The sequence below is a fragment of the Ceratotherium simum genome, chromosome 3 (assembly GCF_057802395.1).
Source record: "Ceratotherium simum simum isolate JZ-2026a chromosome 3, ASM5780239v1, whole genome shotgun sequence".
In the NCBI taxonomy this organism is placed as follows: domain Eukaryota; kingdom Metazoa; phylum Chordata; class Mammalia; order Perissodactyla; family Rhinocerotidae; genus Ceratotherium; species Ceratotherium simum.
In genome coordinates, this window is record NC_141902.1 from 79,129,550 (window position 1) to 79,152,704 (window position 23,155).

At 36.6% G+C, this 23,155-nt stretch overlaps 1 protein-coding gene across 8 annotated transcripts in view; it reads right to left on the reverse strand.

Annotated features, from left to right (window-relative positions):
• Nucleotides 1-23,155, reverse strand: part of TJP1 (tight junction protein 1) — a 242,385-nt gene that overhangs the window by 72,608 nt on the left and 146,622 nt on the right. For all 8 annotated transcript variants that reach the window (XM_087428840.1, XM_087428839.1, XM_087428838.1 and 5 more), the window contains one exon: nucleotides 10,576-10,632. In XM_087428840.1, the coding sequence (XP_087284966.1) occupies nucleotides 10,576-10,632 (57 nt within the window). The remainder of the gene's footprint in view (nucleotides 1-10,575; nucleotides 10,633-23,155) is intronic.

The following is a 23,155-nucleotide window of genomic DNA, read 5'->3' on the forward strand; positions in this document are numbered from 1 at the left end:
GGTCAGAAAGCCTGGGGTCCTATGTGTCTCTCTACTACTTGCAGATTTATGACCTTATGTAGGACCTCTGTGGACTTGAGTTTCCTCATTTGAATAAAAGAGATTAGGATTTTATCAACTGTGATATACCTCAATTCTGTAAGGTGCCAAGAGATTTTAAAGGCCTGTTCAAAATTAGTTAGTGGTAAACCCAAACTAGATTAGAAGTCATGAGACCCCTACAGTTTTTCTACCTTACCCTGGTAATTCTCAAAATGTTGCTTAAATAGTTTATGACTGTTAGACTGCTTCTTTTTTCTACCTCTGTATCCTTAAACAGTCTCCTGGCTACTCAAATTGTGTTATGTGTCCCCATTTATTCTTACACTATGACTCTCACTCTTATAGTTGATTTCCAAGTTTTAGCTCTCATTTCTAATTCCTGTTCCATTATCCTATTTCCAGCTTCTTATAGGACACTTTCAATTGCCCTTCTCCCAAACTGTCATTTTCTCCACAAAATTAACCTCACCACCAATATCCTAAACTTAAAAAAAAAAAAAAAAACCCGAAAACTTGTGTTCCTTCCTTACCATGTTTACTACTTTTTATGTTTTTCATTTTACTGCATGTATATGTGGTTTATGTGATAGAACTACGAATTCTGAATTTCAGAAATTATATTCCATAAACATTTTTTTTTGTGAGGAAGACTGGCTCTGAACTAACATCCAATGTCAATCCTCCTCTTTTGGCTGAGGAAAATTAACTCTGAGCCAACATCTGTATCCATCTTCCTCTACTTTATATGCAGGACACCGCCACAGCATGGCCCGACAAGCGGTGTGCAGGTCTGCACCAGGGATCCGAACCCACGAGTCCAGAGATCTGGGTTCAACTTCTAGCTCTCTGGGGCATTTCACTAGACCTTTCTGAGACTTAGTCTATTCCATGTGTTATTAACACCTACTTCACAGAGGATTAAATAAAATGAAGGAGGGTTTGAAACATTTATAATAAACTCTTATAAACAATGGCCTTCAATCAGATAAAACAAGCTTATTTCAGCTTACATGCTTACCTCAGGATAAGTGATTACCTTATATCTATCATATACTAGTTTGGAGCTACTCAAGAGATATGTAGGATTCCTCCCCCTCAACCCCTTTTCTTGGAACAATTTTATTGAGATATAATTCACATATCATAAAATTCACCCTTTAAAATGTATAATTCAAGGGGGTGAGCCCCATGGCGTAGTGGTTAAGTGCACGTGCTCTGCTGCTGGCGGCCCAGGTTCGGATCCCGGGCGTGCACCACTGCACCCCTTGTCGGGCCATGCTGTGGCGGCGTCCCATATGAAGTGAAGGAAGATGGGCACAGATGTTAGCCCAGAGCCAGTTTTCCTCAGCAAAGAAGAGGAGAACTGGCATGGATGTTAGCTCAGGGCTGATCTTCCTCACCAAAAAAAAAAAAACAAAAAAAAAGTACAATTCAATGTTTTTGTACACTCACAGAGTTGACTCACAGAGTTGTGGCAAGCATCACCACAATTAATTTGTAACATTTTCATGACCCTAAAAAGAAATTCCCAACAGTGTAGGGAATCCCCTCAATCCCCTCAACCTTATGCAACCACTAACATGCTTTCTGTCTATTCACCTGTTCTGACCATTTTATCATACAATATGTGGTCCTTAGTGACCGGCTTCTTTCATTTAGTATAATGTTTTCAAGGTTCATCCATGTCGTAGCATGGATCAGTACTGCATTTCTTTTTATTGCTGAATAACATTCCATTATACAGATGTATCAACCAGCCCTGGTGGTCAAGTGGTTAAGATTTGGTGCTCTCACCTCCACGGCCCAGGTTCATTTCCTAGTCAGGGACCACACTACCCATCTGGTGGTTGTCGTACTGTGCATGTTGCTGTGATGCTGAAAGCTATACCACCAGAATTTCAAACACCAGCAGGGTCACCCATGGTGGACAAGTTTCAGTGGAGCTTCCAGACTAAGACAGACTAGGAAGAAGGACCTGGCCACCACTTCCGGAAAAACTGACCATGAAAACCTTATATCTGATATAGTGCTAGAAAGTGAGAAGATGGCACAAAAAGAACAGGCAGGGTTCTGCTCTGCGGTACCCAAAGAGTCAGAACTGACTTGACAGCACTAACAATATGGATATACCACATTTTGCTTGTTTATTATTGATCAGCTGATGGGCATTTGGGTTATTTCCATTTTCTGGCTATTATGAATAATGCTACTATTAATATTCACATATAAGTTTCTGTGTGGATTTTTGTTTTCATTTCTCTTGGGTATATACCTAGGAGTGGAACTGCTGGGTCACAAAGTAATTTCTATGTTTAACTTTTGAGGAACCCTCTGTTTCCCTCAGTGCTACACCATTTTACATTTCACCAGCCAACATCCACATCCTCTCCAACACTTGTTATTGTCTGTCTTTGTGATTACAGCCATTCTGGGTGTGATGCTATCTCACTATGGTTTCTGACATATATTTCCCTGATGGTTAATGATACTTAGCATCTTTTCATGTGCTTATTGGATATTTCTATATCTTCTTCAGAGCAACGTCTATTCAAATCCTTTGTCGCTTTTTCAACTGAATTATCTGTCTTTTCGTTGTTGAGTTACAAGAGTTTTTACATATTCTGGATATAAATCTCTTATCAGATATATGATTTGCAAATATTTTTTCCCATTCTGTGGGTTATCTTTTTACTTTCTTCACCGTGTCCTTTGAAACACAAAAGTTTTAAATTTTGATGTGCTCCAATTTATCTTTTTTCTCTTTTGTTGCTTGTGTTTTTAACATCATATCTAAAGAACCATTGCCTAACCCAAGGTCATGAAGATTTATTTCTGTGTTTTCTTCTAAGAGTTTTACAGTTTTGGCTCTTACATTTAGGTCTATGATCCATTTTAAGTTAATTTTTGTACATGATGTGAGGTAGGAGTCAAAATTCATTATTTTGCATATGGTTAACCAGTTGTCTCAGCATCATCAGTTAAAAAGACTATTCTTTCCCCCACTACACTGTCTTGGCACTCTTATTCCAAATTTACTTCTTATTCAACCACCTCCCTAGTTGAAACACTTAGCTGCTCAAACTTAGATTATCTCTTATGTAGCCTCTTTGCTTTACACATACTTTCACCTTTTGAGTCTTTAGTATACAAATACTCACTTAATCTTTTAGATAATTCTTTTTTAGAAAATAAAAAAGTAGAGGTGAACAATTCATTTCTGAGTATTTACTTCATTTCTCAAAGGATTATAAAAAATACATGCATTTTCTAAGAAAGAATATCTGAAATTAAAGAAAGTGTGAGTGTGTTGCTGTGGCAGGAGGGTTGAAACACAGGACCCTCTGGATGCAATTACCATCTCAAACTACAGACCTGCACTGCCAATACAACAGCCATTAGACACATGACTACTGAGCACTTAAAACGTGGCTAGTCTTCATCTGAAATGTGCTGAAATTGTAAAATGTTTACCGGTTTTGTAAGACTCAGCATGAAAAAAAAAGTAAAGTATAGTCATGCACCGCATAACAAAGTTTCGGTCAATGATGGATCACATGTATGATGGTGGCCCCATAAGATTAGCAGTACATATAGCCTAGGTATATAGTAGGCTACACCATCTAGGTTTGTTTAAGTACACTCTATGATGTTTGCACAATGACGAAACTGCCTAATGATACATTTCTCGGAACATATTCGCGTCATTAAGTGACACATGACTATCAACTTTTAAATATTGATTACATGTTGCAAATGACAATATTTTGGATTACTGAGTTACATAAGATTATAAAATTAATTTCACTCATATTTTACATTTTTTAATTTGAAGACTACAAAATTTTAAATTACATATACGGTTTGCCTTATATTGCTATTGTACAATGTGCTATAAACCTCCAAAGAGTGACTCTGATAAATAGGTTGGCCTCCTAAGAAATTAAGTTTTACTGGGCACAACTAAGTACCAAGAACTAAGGGGATATAAAATTGACTAAGACTCCCTACTCTTAAGAATATTATAATACAGTAGGAGACAGGATAGATAACTACCTGAGGAATATATTCATCTATCACTTAGGACCAATGGGGAGATGAGAATCCACGAGGCAAAGAGTTCTCGCCTGTTTTTGTTTTCTGATATAAGTCCTGGGACTACAATAGTGTTCAGCATACAGTGGAGCACCAAAAAATTACTTAGCCTTGAAGAATGAATATGATTTGCAATGATTTTTAGTATCCTAAGATGAAGAAAGTTTCCTCTGAGAATGCAAATAGAAGAAGGAGGCACTATAAAAGCATATCATGTATTATTCTTGACAGTAAATAGCAGAAAATGTTAGAGTTTTTAATCTACAGGATTTTTATTCTTTTTTTAGAGACAAAGTTACCTTTCATATAACTGACCATCAGATGTCAAAGAATATGGATTTGCCCTTATTTGGCAACACACACACACTCCAGTTTATTGCCCAAAGAATACAGACTCAAATCATTTCCTTCACTAACTACTATTGCCAAAAGTGCATTTGCTACCCTCAAGAACGACTTTCTCATTTCCATCAATGTTTCTTAAAAATGTGATGCCAGAGGCCACGGCCCTCCATTTCAAACTGGAACATTTAAATAAATGCATATTAGGGGCCCCACAGCAGACCAATTGAATCAGAATCTCTGGCAGCTGGGGATGACCCAGTTGATTCCTCTTTACAATAAACCTGGAGAGCCACTGCTCTAGATCACTGGTCAGCAAACTACGGCCTGCAGGCCAACTCCAGCTAGCCGTCCATTTTTGTAAATAAAGTTTTACTAGAACACTGCCACACCCATTTACCTACATTTTGTCTATGGCTGCTTTTGCAATACAACTGCAGAGTTGAGTAGCTGTGACAGAGATTTATGGCCCACAGGGCCTAAAATATTTATTTTATTATCTGGCTCTTAACAGCAAAAGTTTGTTGATAGTGCTCTAGAAAGTCTAAATTTTATTCTGGATCAACTCAGAATACCAAAGGACTGAGATATGTGAAACTACAGCTCTGCAGCCTCAGAGAATGAAGTCAACTGAATTATGGTTTGGCATAAGTCTCTTGGCTTGTTACTGACAGAGCTATTTTTAAAAATCTTCAAAAAACAATTCCTGGAGGGATAGCTGTTGAGGACTTCCATTCTGTCATAGTGTCTCTTTGACAAGGCCCAGAGGCAACACAGCTCTGTCTTCCCACCACAACAGTTAACATGTTTAAAAACCATGTTTAAACATCATTCTTTAACATGTTTAAAAAATTATGAACTACATACTCATCTTATTTCTATGTATGTTCTGATGACATTTCTGATGGTATCTATCTCAGGGCAAAAGAAAATCAAAGCACAGAAAGAGGCCAGCTACAGAATGGAACTTATGCTAATCTTCTAGACATGAGTTCTCAGATTTGCCTGAGTATTTCAACTACCATGATGAGTTGGGATGACACTTTTAACACATTCAGAAAACCAGATTTTGTTTTCTCACTATTCAGGATCTTTTCCTACTTTGCCTAAGCTAATAAGATAAAGATCTGTAGTAAATACACTTAGTATTTCCCCACACCTGAATTCCTAATAAAATCAGGCAAAATAGTGGTAAGGAAAAACATACTTTAGCTAATTTAAGTGTCTTATTTTATTTTATTCTGCTTATTTAAAAACTAAAAAGGTACTGGGAAAAAACAAACCTAACAGGATAATGTCAAATTATACCCATGGTCTCAAATGAATGATCTGGCTTCTACCTTAAGAAATTATAAAAAGAAGAGCAATTAAAACCCAATGTAAGCAGAATAAAGGAAATATTAAAATAAGAGCAGAAATCAATGAAATAGAAAGCAGAAAATAAAGAATATCAATGAAAACAAAAGCTGGTATTTTGAAAAGATCAATAAAATTGTTAAACCTCTAGCCAGACTGACCAAGAAATTAGAGAAGACACAAATTACCAATATCAGAAATGAAAAAAGGGACATCATTACAGATAATACAACACTAAAATAAGAGAATATTATGAACAATTTTATGTCTATAAATTTGACAACTTAGATGAAAGGGACAACTTTGAAAAACACAAACTACCAAAGCTACCCAAAAAACCCACAAGATAACAAAGAAGAAATACATAACCTGAATAGTCTTATATAAAATTAAAGAAACTAAATTTATAGTTAAAACCCTTCCCACAAAAAAAACCCTCCAGGAACAGATGGCTACACTGGTAAATTCTACCAAACACTTAAGGAAGAAATAACATCAGTTGTACGGGAACTCTACCAGAGAACACAACAGCAAGGAATACTTCTCAACTGTTTGTTCTGAGGCAGTAGCTTTCCCAGATACCAAAACCAGATTAAAAAAATATAAGAAAAAAGTACTAACCAACATCCCTCATGAACATAGAAAACAACTATCTTCACAAAACATTAGCAAATCAATCCAGCAATATATAAAAGAGATAATACATCACAACCAGGTAGAATTTATCTTGGGAATGCAAGGCTGTTCAACATGCAGAAAGCAAGAAACTGACCATACTAACAGACTAAGAAGAAAACTCTTATGATAACCGCAATCAATACCTGCAAAAAAAGCACTGGCAAAATTCAACATCCTGGGGCCGGCCCAGTGGCGTAGCAGTTAAGTTTGCACATTCCGCTTCAGCAGTTCGTGGGTTCGGATCCTGGGTGTGGACCTACACATTGCTCATCAAGCCATGCTGTGGCGGTGTCCCACATACAAAGTAGACAAAGACTGGCACAGATGTTAGCTCAGGGACAATCTTTCTCAAGCAAAACGAGGAAGACTGGCAACAGATGTTAGCCCAGGGCCGATCTTCCTCACACATAAAAAATTCAACCTCCATGATTTAAAAAAAAAAAAAGCCTCTCAGCAAACTAAGTATAAAAGGGAACTTCTTGGGGCCGGCCCCATAGTTGAGTGGTTCAAGTTCTGCACACTCTGCTTAGGTGGCCCAGGTTCGCCAGTTCAGATCCCAGGTGCAGACCTACACCACTCGTCACCCACACTGTGGCGGTGTCCCACATACAAAACAGAGGAAGACTGGCACAGATATTAGCTCAGGGACAATCTTCCTCAAGCAAAGAAAAAAAAGAGGCAGACTGGGAATACGTTACCTCTGGGGGAATCTTTCACAGCAAAAAAAAAAAAAAAAAGTAAAAGGGAACTTCTTCCTCAACCTAGTAAATGACAAAATAGAAATACAAGGCAACTGCCTTAACCTGATAAAGGGCCTCTACAAAAACCCTATTGCTAACATCATACTTAATGGTGAAAGACAGAATGCTTTCATCTAAAATTTGGAATAAGGCAAAGATGTCTACTCACCATTCCTATTCAACAATATCCTGGAAGTCCTGGCTAGTGCAATAATGCAGGGGAAAAAAAAACAAACAGCACAAAGGCATACTCTGTCTTACTGTGCTTCGCAGATATTGCGTTTCTATCAATTAGAGGTTTGTGGCAACTCTGCGTCAAGCAAGTCTATCAGTGCCATTTTTCCAACAGCATTTGCTCACTTCGTGTGTCTGTGTCACGTTTTGGTGATTCTTGCAATATTTCAAACTTTTTCATTATTACTATATTTGCTATGGTGATCTGTGATCAGTGATCTTTGATGTTATTATTGTACATCATAACGCACATATTGAATTGCAGCCCATGGATCAAGGAGTAATTTCGACTTTCAAGTCTTGCTATTTAAGAAATACATTTCGTAAGGCTATAGGTGCCATAAACAGAGATTCCTCTGTTGGATCTGGGCAAAGTAAATCCAAAATCTTCTGGAAAGAATTCACCATCTAGATGCCATTAAGAACATTTGTGATCCATGGGAAAAGGTCAAAATATCAACCTTAACAGGAGTTTGGAAGAAGCTGATTCCAACCCTCATGGGTGACTCTGAGGAGTTCAAGACTTCAGTAGAGGAAGTAACTGCAGATGTGGTGGAAATAGCAAGAGAACTTAAATTAGAAGTGGAGCCTGAAGATGTGACTGAATTGCTGCCATCTAATGATAAAACTTTAATGGATGAGGAGTTGCTTCCTAAGGATGAGTAAAAAAGGTGGTTCCTTGAGATGGAATCGATCTATTCCTGGTGAAGATGCTGTGGAGACTTAAAATGACAACAAAAGATTTAGAATATTACATAAACTTAGTTGATAAAGCAGCAGCAGGGTTTGAGAGGATGGACTCCAGTTTTGAAAGAAGTTCTACTGTGGGTAAAAAGCTGTCAAACAGCATCACATGCTACAGAGAAATCGTCTGTGAAAGGAAGAGTCTATTGATGCAGCAAACTTCACTGTTGTCTTATTTTAAGAAATTGCCACAGCTACCGGAACCTTTAGCAACTACCAAGATCAGTCAGCAGCCATCACCATCGAGGTAAGACTCCACACGCAAAAAGATAATGACTCGCTAAAGGTTCAGATGATGGTTAGCATTTTTTAGCAAAAAATATTTTTTTAATTAAGGTATATTCTAGTGTAAACATAACTTTTATATGCACTGGGAAATCAAAAAATTCATGTGACTCACTTTACTGCGATATTCGCTTTACTGTGGTGGTCTGGAACCAAACTCGCAATATCTCCAAGGTACGCCTGTATACATCAGAAAGGAAGAAACAAAACTGCCTCTATTCACAGGTGACAAGACTGTCTACACAGAAAAAATGCCAAGGAATTTACGGAAAAAGTTCCTAGAACTAGTAAATTTAGAAAATTTAGAAGTTCACTATTAAAAAAAAAAACCAATTGTATTTCTACATACTAATGAACAATCAAAAATTGAAAAATTTTGAAGGAAACAAAAGAATGGAGAGATACATCACATTCACAGTTTGAAAGATTCAATATTGTTAAGATGTCAATTCTACAAATGGCCACAAGGGAAAGTTTCAGGATGATGGAATTGTTCTATATTTTGATGGTGGTGGTGGTTACATGACCATGTGCGTTTATCAAACTTAGAATTGTACACTAAGTATGAATTTTACCGTACGTAAATTATACTAATAAAAACAATACAAGTATTAGGAAAATAAATGTAATGTGGTAAAATAATACCAAGTTATTCTATCACAACCAGCCAATTAAACAATTACAAGGCATGAAGTTATATTTAAAACGATTTAGGGGCCGGCCCGGTGGCATAGTGGTTAAGTTCGCATGCTCCACTTCGGCGGCCCAGGGTTTACCACATTGGATCCCAGGCACGGACCTATGCACCGCTTATCAAAGCCATGCTGTGGCGGCGTCCCATATAAATTAAAGGAAGATAGGCACAGATGTTAGCCCAGGGCCAATCTTCTTCAGCAAAAAGAGGAGGATTGGCAACGGATGTTAGTTCAAGGCTAATTTTCCTCAAAAATAAATAAATAAATAAATAAATAAATAAATAAATAAAATTGATTTAAATGTGCTACTTATCAGCCCATTCCAAACAGAGAGAGGCTATATTTTAGCTTTATAAATTAGAAGTTAAGGTTAGTATTATTTAATTTCTTTTACCATTTAGGGAGTCAGAAAAAAGGTTGACTATACCTTAATCTGAAATCACTGTTCTTTAATAATTAATTTCCCCATTATCTATTATGTGCGGATTCAAATATTTATGAGATAATCAGGGACACGGTTTAGGAACATGATTTTCCCCCTTTCCATTTTCCTGGTAATGACTATAGCTGGTAGAAATGGTAAGTGTAAAGTATTTCAATATTCGCTAATCTCTTTCCATACATTCTCTGAGGGGAAGGGCAATCAGTAGAGTCAGCTCTCTTCAAAGGGAGGAAAGGGGAGAATTACAGGAGGCACTTACTTTACATCAAGCATGATTAGGTGCCATTAAGCCCCTTTTAAACAAGTGAAAACCAAGGCTTTAGAAGGGGGTTGGACCACTTGCCCATTTCTAAAGGGAAACAGACAGAACTAGGATTCAAATTCAAGGCAGTCTCACTTCAGACAAAGCTCTTACTCTTACCCAGCTTACTGTTCATTTGCTCTCTGCCCATCTGCAGTTGCTTAAGCAATAGCTTCGGTCTACATGTTTCAAATCACCAAGTATCTTAAGATTTTATTACCCACACGACCCGGTTTATTTTCAAAATCCGGTTTAATTTCAAACCCCAACCATACAATATATGCATATACATGCAGAAAGGCTGAAGCAGTTTACAATTTACAGTAAGGTACAGTGTCTTTTATCTGATCACTTAAAATTTAAAAAATAAATCACTTAATTTCTTAAGCCAGGAATAAAAACAGCAAATATACAAATAACAACCAAAAAGATATATGAAAAAGTAATCATGTTCACTTTTAACTTTAATAAAGAATTTATTGCAACTCTAATTTTAAACAAAAGAATATAGAAAAGTTTTTCCCCTTTCTTCTGGCTTCCTGACATCTGGCTTTCCTCTATTGTTTTCAAAAGCTGCCAGTATCCTGAGTTATACACAGATTATTTACTGCAACAGAAACTTACCCTGTGAAGCGTCACTGTGTGTTGTTCCCATATAGCTGTTTCCTCCATTACTGTGTTCTGATAAAGGAAAAGAAAAACAAATCATTTATCTTTTAAGAAACTGTCTTTAATAAAGTGAATGAGAACATCCAGCAAACAACTTAGCACACTGAAACACCAAAATTCGTACTATTAATGTTAGATACTCTGAAAGGAGCTTAATAATTATAGAAGGCTTTTTGTTTGCTTTTGTTTTTGTTGTAAGAGACAGGAAGCTACACACAGGAACTTCCTTTGTTTTTAACTTAATTTGCACAGATGCCTCTACATTTATTTCATGCCAGATGAAATCCGTATTCCAGCTAATTCTGAACTTTATACTTAACATCAGATAGAAAAGAAAAAAAGTTGGAATAGCATTATTTAAAATATCTAATGACACATAAAACATTTAAAAGCATTCCTTATGTGGTGCAAAGGAAGAAGTCAAATACCTCTGCACTCAGTAATTATACATATACATGTTACAGGAAAACAAATAAGACCATTTGATAGGTTTGGTCAACGGTTGCTTTAATATCACAGTTAAACACTACTGCTCCACCTAGTTTCAGTTTTACGACAGAATTATCTTCTCAAGCTTTGTTTATAACCCCAACAAAAAAATGCCTTTTCTAGTATACGTATAACGCACATACGCGCATACACACACACAAGATCCAAAAAAAGAAAAGCAAATAAACAACTCCAAAAAACCCCCAAGAATCAACATCAAATAAAAGTGATGCAAGCTCCAATACAGGTACTACTCAAACCACAGTGTAGTTCAGTCCCACCTCCTGTCAAGAACCTCTTACTAGAGAGCAAAATAAATGACTATCCAAGGGATGAGTACTGAAGAATTCAAAATAAATTTCTTATAAATTGGGTTAATTACTCTTAGAGGCTTAAAGTAATTCAGTCTCTTTTAACATTATCATTCTATGGAATTGGCGTTCCTAAGAAATATAAATGTTCACAAACATTTTTTTTTAAAAAGGCTCTTTCAGAATTATCAAAAGGTAGTGTGGGAGAGGAGACTACTAAGCATGACATTTTCAGAACATCACTCGTTACCCATCGTAACAAATGCCTGTTTCACAAGCGAGATCTGTTTTCTATTACACTGCTGTCATTAGCATCATGAGAATATGTCCATCAAGGTGCCATGGGCCTATTTTTCCTTTTCCACAGCAATTTTAGTCGAAGATTAATGCCACTTCAGAAAACGAATCCCTATAAAGAGAACCTGCTTCCCTAAATTCAAAGCAACTAGATTAACTTTCCTGCCAGATGAATAGAGGAAGAAAAAGGATCTCTCTGTTCACCGCCATAGATAAAAACTGCCAACCTTACCAGCGTTTTGTTTCAATCTTCCAATCAAGTGCAGCAAAATCTCCCTTTAATGAGACCTCTGCTGGAAACAAAGTTGTTTTATTTTTTAACAAAAACTGACCAGGATTTATGTATTAAAAAAAATTCCTCCATCAGTGTGAAGCAATGATGATATGAGTAATTTCTGCTAAACATCAAGAGTCTTACTAAAATATACATGATAAAAATATCTGCAATAATTGCCAGTTTGTCCAATCTTAGCTGACTTAATTAAAAATGAGAACTGCTTGCACAGCTCTAAGCTCCTCTTCTTGATCCACTTCCTTAACCAGTAGCCTGCGTCACTGCTTTTTTAATCCCTTTCCTATCAGTGCACACTGAAATGATCTGATAGCTGGCAAGTGTCTGATAATATATTCTTTGGTATGAAACAGTTTATCATCCCCCATGTGGTTTTAATGACCACCATAGTTTTCTATTTCGTAAAAGAATATTAATCAAATGGGAAATTCATTTAATGTTGGGGGGAAAAGCAGGTTATGAACAAGCTTATACACTGTTATTCTAATTCTGTTTAAACATGAATAGGAGGGCCGGCCCTGTGGCTTGGTGGTTAAGTGCGCGCGCTGCGACGCTGGTGGCCCGGGTTCGGATCCCGGGTGCGCATCGAGGCACCACTTCTCCGTTCATCCTGAGGCCGAGTCCCACATACAACAACTAGAAGGATGTGCAGCTACGACACACAACTATCCACTGGGGCTTTGGGAAAAATAAAATAAATAAAATCTTTAAAAAAAAAATAAACATGAATAGGAAAAGAAAGGCTGAAAGGATACACAAAACGTTAACATTGATCATCTTCAAAGTGAAGGGATTATGGGTGACATTTTTTCATCAGATATTTTCTTTTTGCTTCCCTTTCTCCATTCCCAATCAGAATAAATTGCCAAAGTATTTTAAACCACATTCATCAAATCCCATTTGAAACTTCAAATATCTATTTTTTATTTTATTTTTGTGTGTGTGTGTGAGGAATACCAGCCCTGAGCTAAAACATTCGATGTCAATCCTCCTCTTTTTTGCTGAGGCAGACTGGCCCTGGGCCAACATCCGAGCCCATCTTCCTCTACCCTACATGGGACGCCACCACAGCATGGTTTAACAAGCGGTGCATTGGCGTGCGCCCGGGATCCGAACCGGCGGACCCTGGGCCGCCACAGCAGAGCACGCGCACTCAACCGCTTGCGCCACCAGGCTAGCCCCCTCAAATATCTATTTTTAACTCTGCTTTTATGAAAATCAAATAATATTTAAGATTATTTTATGTTTTATTGTTAATTATAAAAAGTATTCTTTGGGGCCAGCCCAGTGGCATAGTGGTTAAGTTTGTGCGCTCAGTTTCAGTGGCCCAGGGTTCACGGGTTTGGATCCCGGGTGCAAACCTACGCACTGCTTATCAAGCCATGCTGTGGCAGGTATCCCACATATAAAGTGGAGGAAAATGGGCACAGTTGTTAGCCCAGGGTCAATCTTCCTCAGCAAAAAAAAAAAAGAGGATTGGCAATGGATGTTAGCTCAGGGCTAATCTTCCTCACCAAAAAAAAAAAGTATTCTGTTACTAAGGGATCTATACATTAAGATCTTAATGTACAAACTTCTAGAGGAGTAAAATAAGAGAAATTTAAATTATTTTGTTTGTGTAAGTTAAGGGGAAAAAATAAAAATACTAAAGCAATTGTTCTCAATATTCCAATCAAAATTAATATGTTTCTTCTTTGGAAAGATCAGAAAAGTGCACATCTCAACCAACTCAATGGCTTCCCCAAAAAGGGTAATATAATAGGTTCACTTCTGTGTTAAAGACAAACAGTCTTCTTAGCTCGATTTTTTGGGAGAACAATGTACAAGGCGGCAATAGAGAATAAAACATCAAAAAGAGTGGTTAGTTAGGCTCTTGACCAGCACACTAAACCAATTTAATCCATAATATAAATGAGTTATTATGCCTTGCCAATCCTTATCACTTTGGGGAAAAAACAAACAGAAGAATGTATTCCTAGTTTAAACCATGGACCATGCCGTCTCTCTCCACTCTCCAGTTTCCTTCAGCGGCAAAAGCAGCAAAATTCTATCCATGGTTGTTTGCATAACCAGCAGGACTTAGGAGGAATTCTGAAGGAACTAAGGGATAAAGAGATGGATGAACACAGATTTGTGATAATGCAAATACAGTAAAATACAACGGTAGAATCAGCTATCGGGATTCAAGTACCCATTGTAAAATTCTTTCACCTTTGCTATGTTTGAAAATGATCATAAAATAAGGGGCGTGCACCGATGCACCGCTTCTCCGGCCATGCTGAGGCCGCGTCCCACATACAGCAACTAGACGGATGTGCAGCTGTGACATACAACTATCTACTGGGGCTTTGGGGGAAAAGTAAATAAATAAATAAAATTATAAAAAAAAAAAAAATGAGGAGCTTCTTACAGTAAATCACTTAGAAATTGAAGGCTAAAATTGATATAAAAACATTTTTAGTACTAGTAAATTCATTAAGCATTATTTTCATGAGCACTACATAAAGACAAAATGCTCATTAATGACTGAGAATTTGGATACTTTATCAAAGTTGACAAAGGGGGGGGGAGGTTTCCTTTGGAAGAATACCTAAGAAACCAGTGGCCTGGGGGCAAAGAAACAGAAAAACAGAAATGGGGCGTAGGGGAACGGGGCGGACACCATGACGACATCGTCGAGAGACACACACACGACACCTTACTTTTTCACTGTGAGCCCTTTTGTAGTACTTTACCAAGTTCATCTATTACTTACTCAAATAAATGATTTTTGAAACTCAACATCTTTACTGTAAACTTGCTTACTTATCATTTTTCTTATTTAAAAAAAGCAGAATGCATAATTGCATAATTTGCACAAAGATCTCCCGGTAAATCAATACTCATTCCCAAAGCATTTAGCCTTGTGAGAGACCAAGTAAAAATTCTTATTCCTCTAAGCATGATTCCAGCATTATCATTCCCTAGTAACTTTGAAAGATGCTGTTAAATAGAAAATGAACTAGACCAGAAATATCGAGATCACCACCCAAATCTGCCATTAACTAGATATGTGACCTTAGTTTTCTTACCTATAAAATTAGGAAATTGGATGAAATTATCTCAAGTAAAAAGTCCTTTCCAGCTCCAAAATTCTATCAGGCTATAATTTCAATTGTAGTCCAAGTAAAATTCCAATTGCAAACAAGCTGCAAGTTCAATAATTAGTGAAGCACTGCAGGCATCAAGAGTGACTCAATTTGTGGCTACTGGATTCTGAGTTCTACGTACAATTCTAAGTCAGCATCAACTGACTAGAATCACAATTTCTGAAGAAGCAAAAAGCTGCATTTCAGTATCTGCCAACAGTTTGTTTGGTTTCTTTGTTCTACGCTCCAGCTGGCAAAGACACTACTCAGATCACCAACTCCAAAGGGCTTCCTGCCAAAACTTCACATCCCAATTCTAGGCAGTTTCACTATCCTTTAGGGCTGATTACAGATCAAATAGGGTGAGACAGGAGGACACAAGAAGGGACGAGACAGGATGAACCCATAATTGGGAGAAGACCAAATCCCAACTAGAATAACTAAAGTGTTCTCCAAATGAAGGAAAATCTTAACTCTTTAACATTACCTAAATATGCAGCCAGATATATAGCCGGTTACATTTTACCATCCTTTGGGCTATAATTTTAAAAACAATCCTTTTACTCACTCATTCATTCAACAAACATTTATCAGATATGCTAAGTGCTGTGGATGCCAGAAATAGGTCCCTCTTCCTCTCTAGGGGCTCAAGGAGAAAACTTGTAACACTAGATAAATGGTGTAAGAGGTGTCACGGAGGATGGAGCCGACTCTGCCTGCTGTGAAGCTCGGAGTTCCTGAGAAAGCAACACAAGTTCAAGCTTGAAGGAGGACCAGGAAAAAAAGTGGGGAAAGACGTTTTGGAACAGCATGTCAGCAAGGTTATTGATGCTGCACATAAAGCTGGCTTTGGTATGGCTGAGTTGTAAAATTTGTAGACTAGGAAAAGGATAAAAGGAGAAGATGCAAAAAGGACCATCACAAAAGGCCTTGCACTGCAATGCTAAGGACTTTCAACACAGTGGGAAGACACTAAGGAACTTTAGGCAATCAAATGATATAGCCAGAACTCATTCTGAAGGCTGTTAAGTGGAAGATGAATTTGAGGCAGGGAAACCAGTTAGAAAGTTAAAGTGAAAAGGAGGGAGGAGTTAAACATGGCTGTTAGGTTTCTGAACTGGGTGGCTGAGTGAAAACGCAGGAAAAAGAAAAGATTACAAATCCAGTTTTAGACATCCTTAATTTAAGGTGCCTATGGAAATACTGAAGCAGAGACATAGGCAATAGGCAGCTGAAAATACAGGTTTGAAGATCAAGACTGAGATCTGGAGTAGATAAGGATCTAGGAGTAATCAACAAAGTAGTATTGAACACAAGAGAAAAGATCCAATTACCAAAGGACTAAGATGACTCTGTGGACTACAAATACTTAAAGGGAGGTGGGGGGAGGGGGAGGGAGGGAAAACCAAAGGAACTTGAGAAAGAACAGCCAGTGAGGAACTAATATAAAACATGATTTATTGTCCACAGAATACACCAAAACAAAATTTAAAAATAGAAGATATTGTAAAAGAATACAATTTTCATATACTCTTTAAATTGTTGGACTCTTAAATATTACATCTAAACTAGTCTCTTCAGTACTCTCTCTTAAATAAAGCATGCTGACCACTCTTTCTTGATGACTTGTGATCCCCCCTTAGGAAAATCAAGTAGTAAAGGGAGGTATTAACACTCTTTCTGGGTTCCTTCTGTGAGCAGAGCTGCTACTCTGAATTATTCTGCCCTCCACAGTGTTCCTGTTTTGTTTTTTTCAGCTTTTTTCCAACCAAAATAGAAAGCAAGATCACCTATTGAAACGAGGTTGAGCCAGGAACTTGGGAAGTACAACCTAAGTTTTACTGAATAAAACAGATGACCCCTGCTCCTCCCTGAACTTTCAGTTAAGTATTTAATTTCAAATTGTGATCACTGCTATGCAAATGAAGTACAAAGAAAGAGACTAGTGTATGTGTTAGAAGGTGGGGAAAATATACATTTAGATTGATTGATCTGAAGGGCTGTTGTGTAAACTCAAAATGCAGAAGTCCAAGAGGTAGTAAAAAAGATAAATCTCAAGTCAAATGTAAAGAGGTCTTAGAGACACTCAGGGATTCAACAAACTTCACAGATACAAGATAGCAAGTCACTAAGCATAAGAATTAAAATAATGATCAAAATAACAGTGCAGTAACTTACTTTCAATAGTCAATATTGACCATCTCAATAGAAAGTAAGTAAATTTAGCATCCTACACCTCACTATACTCAACACCAGTTAAATTTTCAAATACTTTATTGTGTCTACCCTTTGGGTGACAATTTAGGAGACAAATGAGATGAAATGTTAAATAGAAATAGAAAAAATTAAGAAATATTAAGAAAAATAGAAAATATTAAGAGTTGGAAGGAAGATGTAAGTGGATACGGAATTTTTTGATTGATCAAAGCTGGAGGTTCGCTTAAAATGTTAAAGTTCACAGATAAATCATTATATTTGATGCAGTTCTAAGATCAAAGTGAAAGAATATTAGCTTAAATAAGTTACCATTATATGCACATTAAACATGGAGAAATTTTCATCAGGTACAGTTACAGATACTCTAGAAAATTTTGAGGGCTCTCCAGTTATCAAAAAAAAAACTATTTTGGGCCGGCCCCGTGGCTTAGCGGTTAAGAGCGCGCGCTCCGCTGCTGGCGGCCCGGGTTTGGATCCCGGGCGTGCACCGACGCACCACTTCTCTGGCCATGCTGAGGCCGTGTCCCACATACAGCAACTAGAAGGATGTGCAACTATGACATACAACTATCTACTGGGGCTTTGGGGAAAAATAAATAAATAAAAATTAAAATAAATAAATAAATAAATAAAACTATTTTTAGGTTGACATTTTCTAATGGCTGAAGATGGACAAAATCCCTTTCAAATTCTTTCCAAGTGGAAAGGGGAAAGGGAATAGGGTACCAGGGATGACAAGGGAGTGATAGTTCTGAGTGTAACTTTTTGTGTAGCTCTGACTTTTAGAACAGCAGTAGTTTTTCATATCCTTCATATATCAAAAAAATAAACCATTAAAACCAATAAGGGGGGGCAGGATCCAAAATGGAATACAAACAGTAACAAATAAACCTAACTGTATTACAAATGAATAATATGATCACACTGAAGAAGGCAGGGAAGAAAAGCACCTAAGTAACTGTGGAAAACAGTATCTGAACTGAATGCTGTAAGGCCAAAGACTAAAAGAACTGTACCAAAATTCTGTAGCCTAGTTAGACTAAGTCTTTCTCCTGGGGGTATGGATAAAAATTTGAAACTATTTTGTGTGTATACTAGAACGATAAATAAATACACTGTAGGTAATAAGAGCTGGGTTTCTATTGTTGGAGAAAAAAGTTATAAATAAGAAAAGGAGGGAGGCTAAAATGAACTCTATGATGTGAGATCGAAATCTGAGGTATCAGTACAAACCTGTGATTTTAAATATATATACTGACAGATACAGAAATAAAGTCACACAGATATTCATGGGTTAGTATACATATGGCTATTCTGAGCAAGCCTAGAAGCCAGAAAAACCCAACAGCAATGAGCACAGCTAGCAGAGAGATCTTAATTTCCAAATACTATTCTCTAATAAAACAAACCAGGATTCCTTGGAGACGGGGTTGGTTCCAGGGTCGGGGCAGGGAAAATGCAGGATGAATCTGGAATATCATGTGGCACCAGAAATTAAGGAACTGCTCGAAAAAATACAGGGCTTTGTCAAAGAAACAGGAACCAACCTGAAGCAGCTTCTAAAGGCTAAGGCTGGAATAACCTAAGCAACACTTGAGCAACAAAATAAATAATGACAGTATTAGATTTTAACCCACAGAACAAAACAAGTATCCACAAGTCCATACTGACATAATCAAATAAATAAATGAGAAAGGGACAGTGCCACAAATTGTTGCAGATAAGATCCACCAATACATGCTAAAATTAGTGGGTGAAAGTTTGAGGAGTTAACAGGATTAGCATAGCCTCACATTATCTCTTCCAAAATATTTATCAATCACAAAAATACAGTAACTTTACAGTGGAGAAATGCCACGTTAACCAAGTGATCAAGGTAAACATCACCAAGGATAAGGCATATCACCATCACGAACCCCTTAATATGATGCACCAAGGATGCAACATGGTTTTTTATACGGTATTCTTGCCAAAGATGCATCACCTCGTTCCAATGATGAGAAAACATTAGACAAACCAAACTGAGGAGCATTCTACAAAATAACTGATCAATTCTCTTCCTAAGTACAAAGGTCATAAAAGACAGAGGGAAGACTGAGGATCTGTGTAACAGATTCAAAGACACCAAAGAGAAAACAACTAAATGCAATTTGGAATCCTGGAACAGAAAAAGGAAAAACTGGGAAAATTCAAATACAATCTGTAGTTTAGTTAATATTATTCTATCAATGTTAAGTTCTTATCCTTTATAATTGTTTTATGGTTATGTAAAATGTAAGAGGAGTAGGATGAGGGATATAAAAGAATTCTAATATTTTTGCAACTTTTCTCTAAGTCTAACATTAATTCAAAATTAAAAAGTTTTAAAAAATCTTTTTGGTTTCTAAATAATAAGATATATGAAAAACCATGATACTTCCCAAACAAAGCACTCAATGAAAAACAGACCATATCTGTAGACTCAACTGGCCACATTTCTTTAAAATCTGCCTCCTTACTTCACCTTAAATCCTAAAACTATTTTAAACAAATTACGAAATGTTTAAGGTAAAAAGGCAACAAGCAGCGTTTCAAGCCTCACTCAGGCACACTCCATCAGGGAGCTCCTCCTGGTTCCAACCTTGAGGCTGGAAATCTTACCACTAAGGTGGCAGTAGTAATGGATCAAGGTTCAATAAGAAGAGAGTAAATATACCAATTTTAATGTAAGCCACTTAGGTATTAAAACTTACGACTTTTCCCATACACAAAGAAGCAATATCATTTATTTTCATGTAGAATTAGGTTTTTAAAGTAACCTGCTAATATCTATCTATCTAACCAACATAGTATTCATATCCAGAATATACAGAGAATTCCTATCAATAAAGACAGACAGCCTAATAGAAAAGATGGACTAAGGGCTTGAAAAAGCACTTTACAAAAGAGGATATCGAAATGTCCACTAAGTATGTGGGAAAGGTGCTCAACTTCAACAGGTTAGTACAAATTAAAAACACAATGAAATGGTACTACACACCCACACAATAAGCTATATGAAAAAGAACATATGGAGTGTTAGTGAACCATCTAATCAGAACTCACTACTCATAGGAGTGTAAACTGGTATAACTGCTTTGGAAAGCTGTAAATAATAATCACACTCTATGATCACTCAACAGAAATGTGTACATACATTCATTACAAGAATGTTCACAAAAGCACTATTCTTAATAGCCAAAAACCAGAAATAATCTGAATGCCCATCAACAATAAAATGGAAAACTATGCAACATTCATTCAATGGAATATTATGCAGCCACGAAATGAATAAACTATAACTATACAAACCAGTATGGATGAATCTCACAACACCGTTTAATGTCAAACAAAAGAAGCCAGACATAAGAACACACACTGTATGTCTCCATTTGAGTTAATAAGAGGTAAAATTCAAAAACACACTGCAAAAGAAAAACTCTCAGAGGGGAACTAGCCCTACCAAGTTAAGGCCTCTTAATTAAGACATACCATAAGGCTTCTACAATTAAAGTGTGGTACTGGTGCATGAGTGGACAGACAGACCAGTGGAATAGAATGGAAAAACCAGAAACAGACCCCAAAACATACAGAAAATTAGTATATGAGAAAGGTAACATCTCAAATTACTGGAGTAAAGATGCACTTTTTAACAAATCCTGCTGGAACAACTGAGTCATTTGGAAAAAGCATAACATTAGATCTGTATCTCACCATGCAGAAGAATAAATTCGAAATGAATTAGGGATCTAAATGTAAAAAATAAAACCATACAAGTACTAGAAGAAAACTTAAGTGAATTCCTCTTTAATGTTGGTGTAGGGAAAGGCTTTCTAACCATAGCTCGAAGTCTAAGGAAATAAAATAAATTTAAGTACATAAAAAATAAAAAATGTCTGCATGACCAAAAAGCAAATACCAAAACAAAACACCATAAACAAAGTCTTAAGATAACTCACAACCTAGGAGAAAATATTTGCAAGATATACCACAGAGGGCCAATACGTAATACATAAAGAAATAAAAAAACTGCTGAGAAAAGAACAAAAAAGCCAAAAGAAAAATGGGAGAAAGACAGATACTTCACAGAAAAGGTATTAAAACGGCCTTCAAATATTTGAACAGTGTTTCAACTCACTTGTAATTAGACAAATGCAAATTAAAATACACCAAGATGCCACATTTCTCACCTGTCAAACTGGCAAAAATTAAAAAGCATGACAACACAGTCTGTTGGCAAGTCTGTGAGGATACATTCACTCTGCTACATTTTTAGTGGAAATATAAATTAGTACTGCCTTTCTGGAGGGAAATTTAGCAATACCTAATAAAACTAAACATGTACTTATCTTCTGACCCAGAGATTCCACTTCCAAGAAATCTACCCTGAAGATATACCTCCAACAACGTGAATATACATATATACAAGTTATTCATTGTAGCAATGTTTATAATTGCAAATACTGGCAACAATCTAAATGACCAAATATGGGAGAGTGGATGGACAGATTATGGTACATCCACATAATGGAATATTATGTAGCTATAAAAATGATGAAGGTCTCACAATGTCAAGGACATACCTTTAAGTGAATAAAGCAAAGCACAAGAATATCTATAGTATGCTATCCTTCATGTAAGAAAGTAGGGAATATTAGATTATACATATGTATCTGCTCATGTGTACAAAAGAAATAACACAAATGGTAAATCAGAAACTAAAGAAATTAATTATTTATAGGGTAAGTAGGAAAGGGGTGGAAAGGAGGAAAAAATGGGTTTGGAGTAGTAGGAATGAGGCAAGAATGACATTTCTGAGCATACTATTTCTGCAGAGCTGTGAACTACAGTAATGTTTCACATACCCCAAGGTAACAAATAAGTAATTAAAGTCAACCAGGATGTGGTGGTGGTCTTGGTGATGGGACCCAAAATGAAATACAAACAGTAACAAATAAACCTATCTATTACAAATGAATACCACAACTGAAGAGGATGGGACAGAAAAACACTAAGTAACTGGAAAACAATATTCTGACTAGATACTTTATTAAGACAAAAAGAACAAAAATACTGTACTCTAGTTAGTCCATTTGTTTCTCACAGGGGTAGGATGGGTTAACAATCCTGTAACTGCTTTAAGAGTATATCATCTGGATTAAACAAATAAGTGAATATATTGTAGATAATGAGCTGATTTCTCACTGTCAGAAAAAGAAGTTATGAAAAAGGGGGAAGGCTAGAACAAAACATGTTGGATTGGAATCAAGGTATTCACATAAACTCATGGTTTTAAATATATGTACAGATAGCTAGATATAAGAGGAAAAGGGGGCAGCTCTTCCTTACAGAGGAATTCCAATTAATGAACGTAGACGGAATGAAAGAAATACAAAATCACTACTAGAGAAAAAACATAGTAATCATTGGTGCAGGCAAGATCAACCAATATAATCAGTGGGCAAAAGTTTGAGGAGAAACAATCTCAAAGTAGTATCTTGCCGAAGATATTTATCAACTACAAAGGGAAAAATAGTTAAGTACCTCACCAAGCGATCAAGGTTAATGTCATCAGTAATAAGACATAAAAATCACATACCTTCTCCTGATATGATGCACTGAGAAAGACACACCATCACGTCTGTGGTATCCTTCTCAAAAATGCATAAATCTAATCATGATATGGCATCGGACAAACCCAAACCGAAAGAAGCATTCTAAAAAATAACAGTGTTCACTGAAAGTGTCACTGGTCCTAAAAGACAAGGAAAGACTGAGAAACT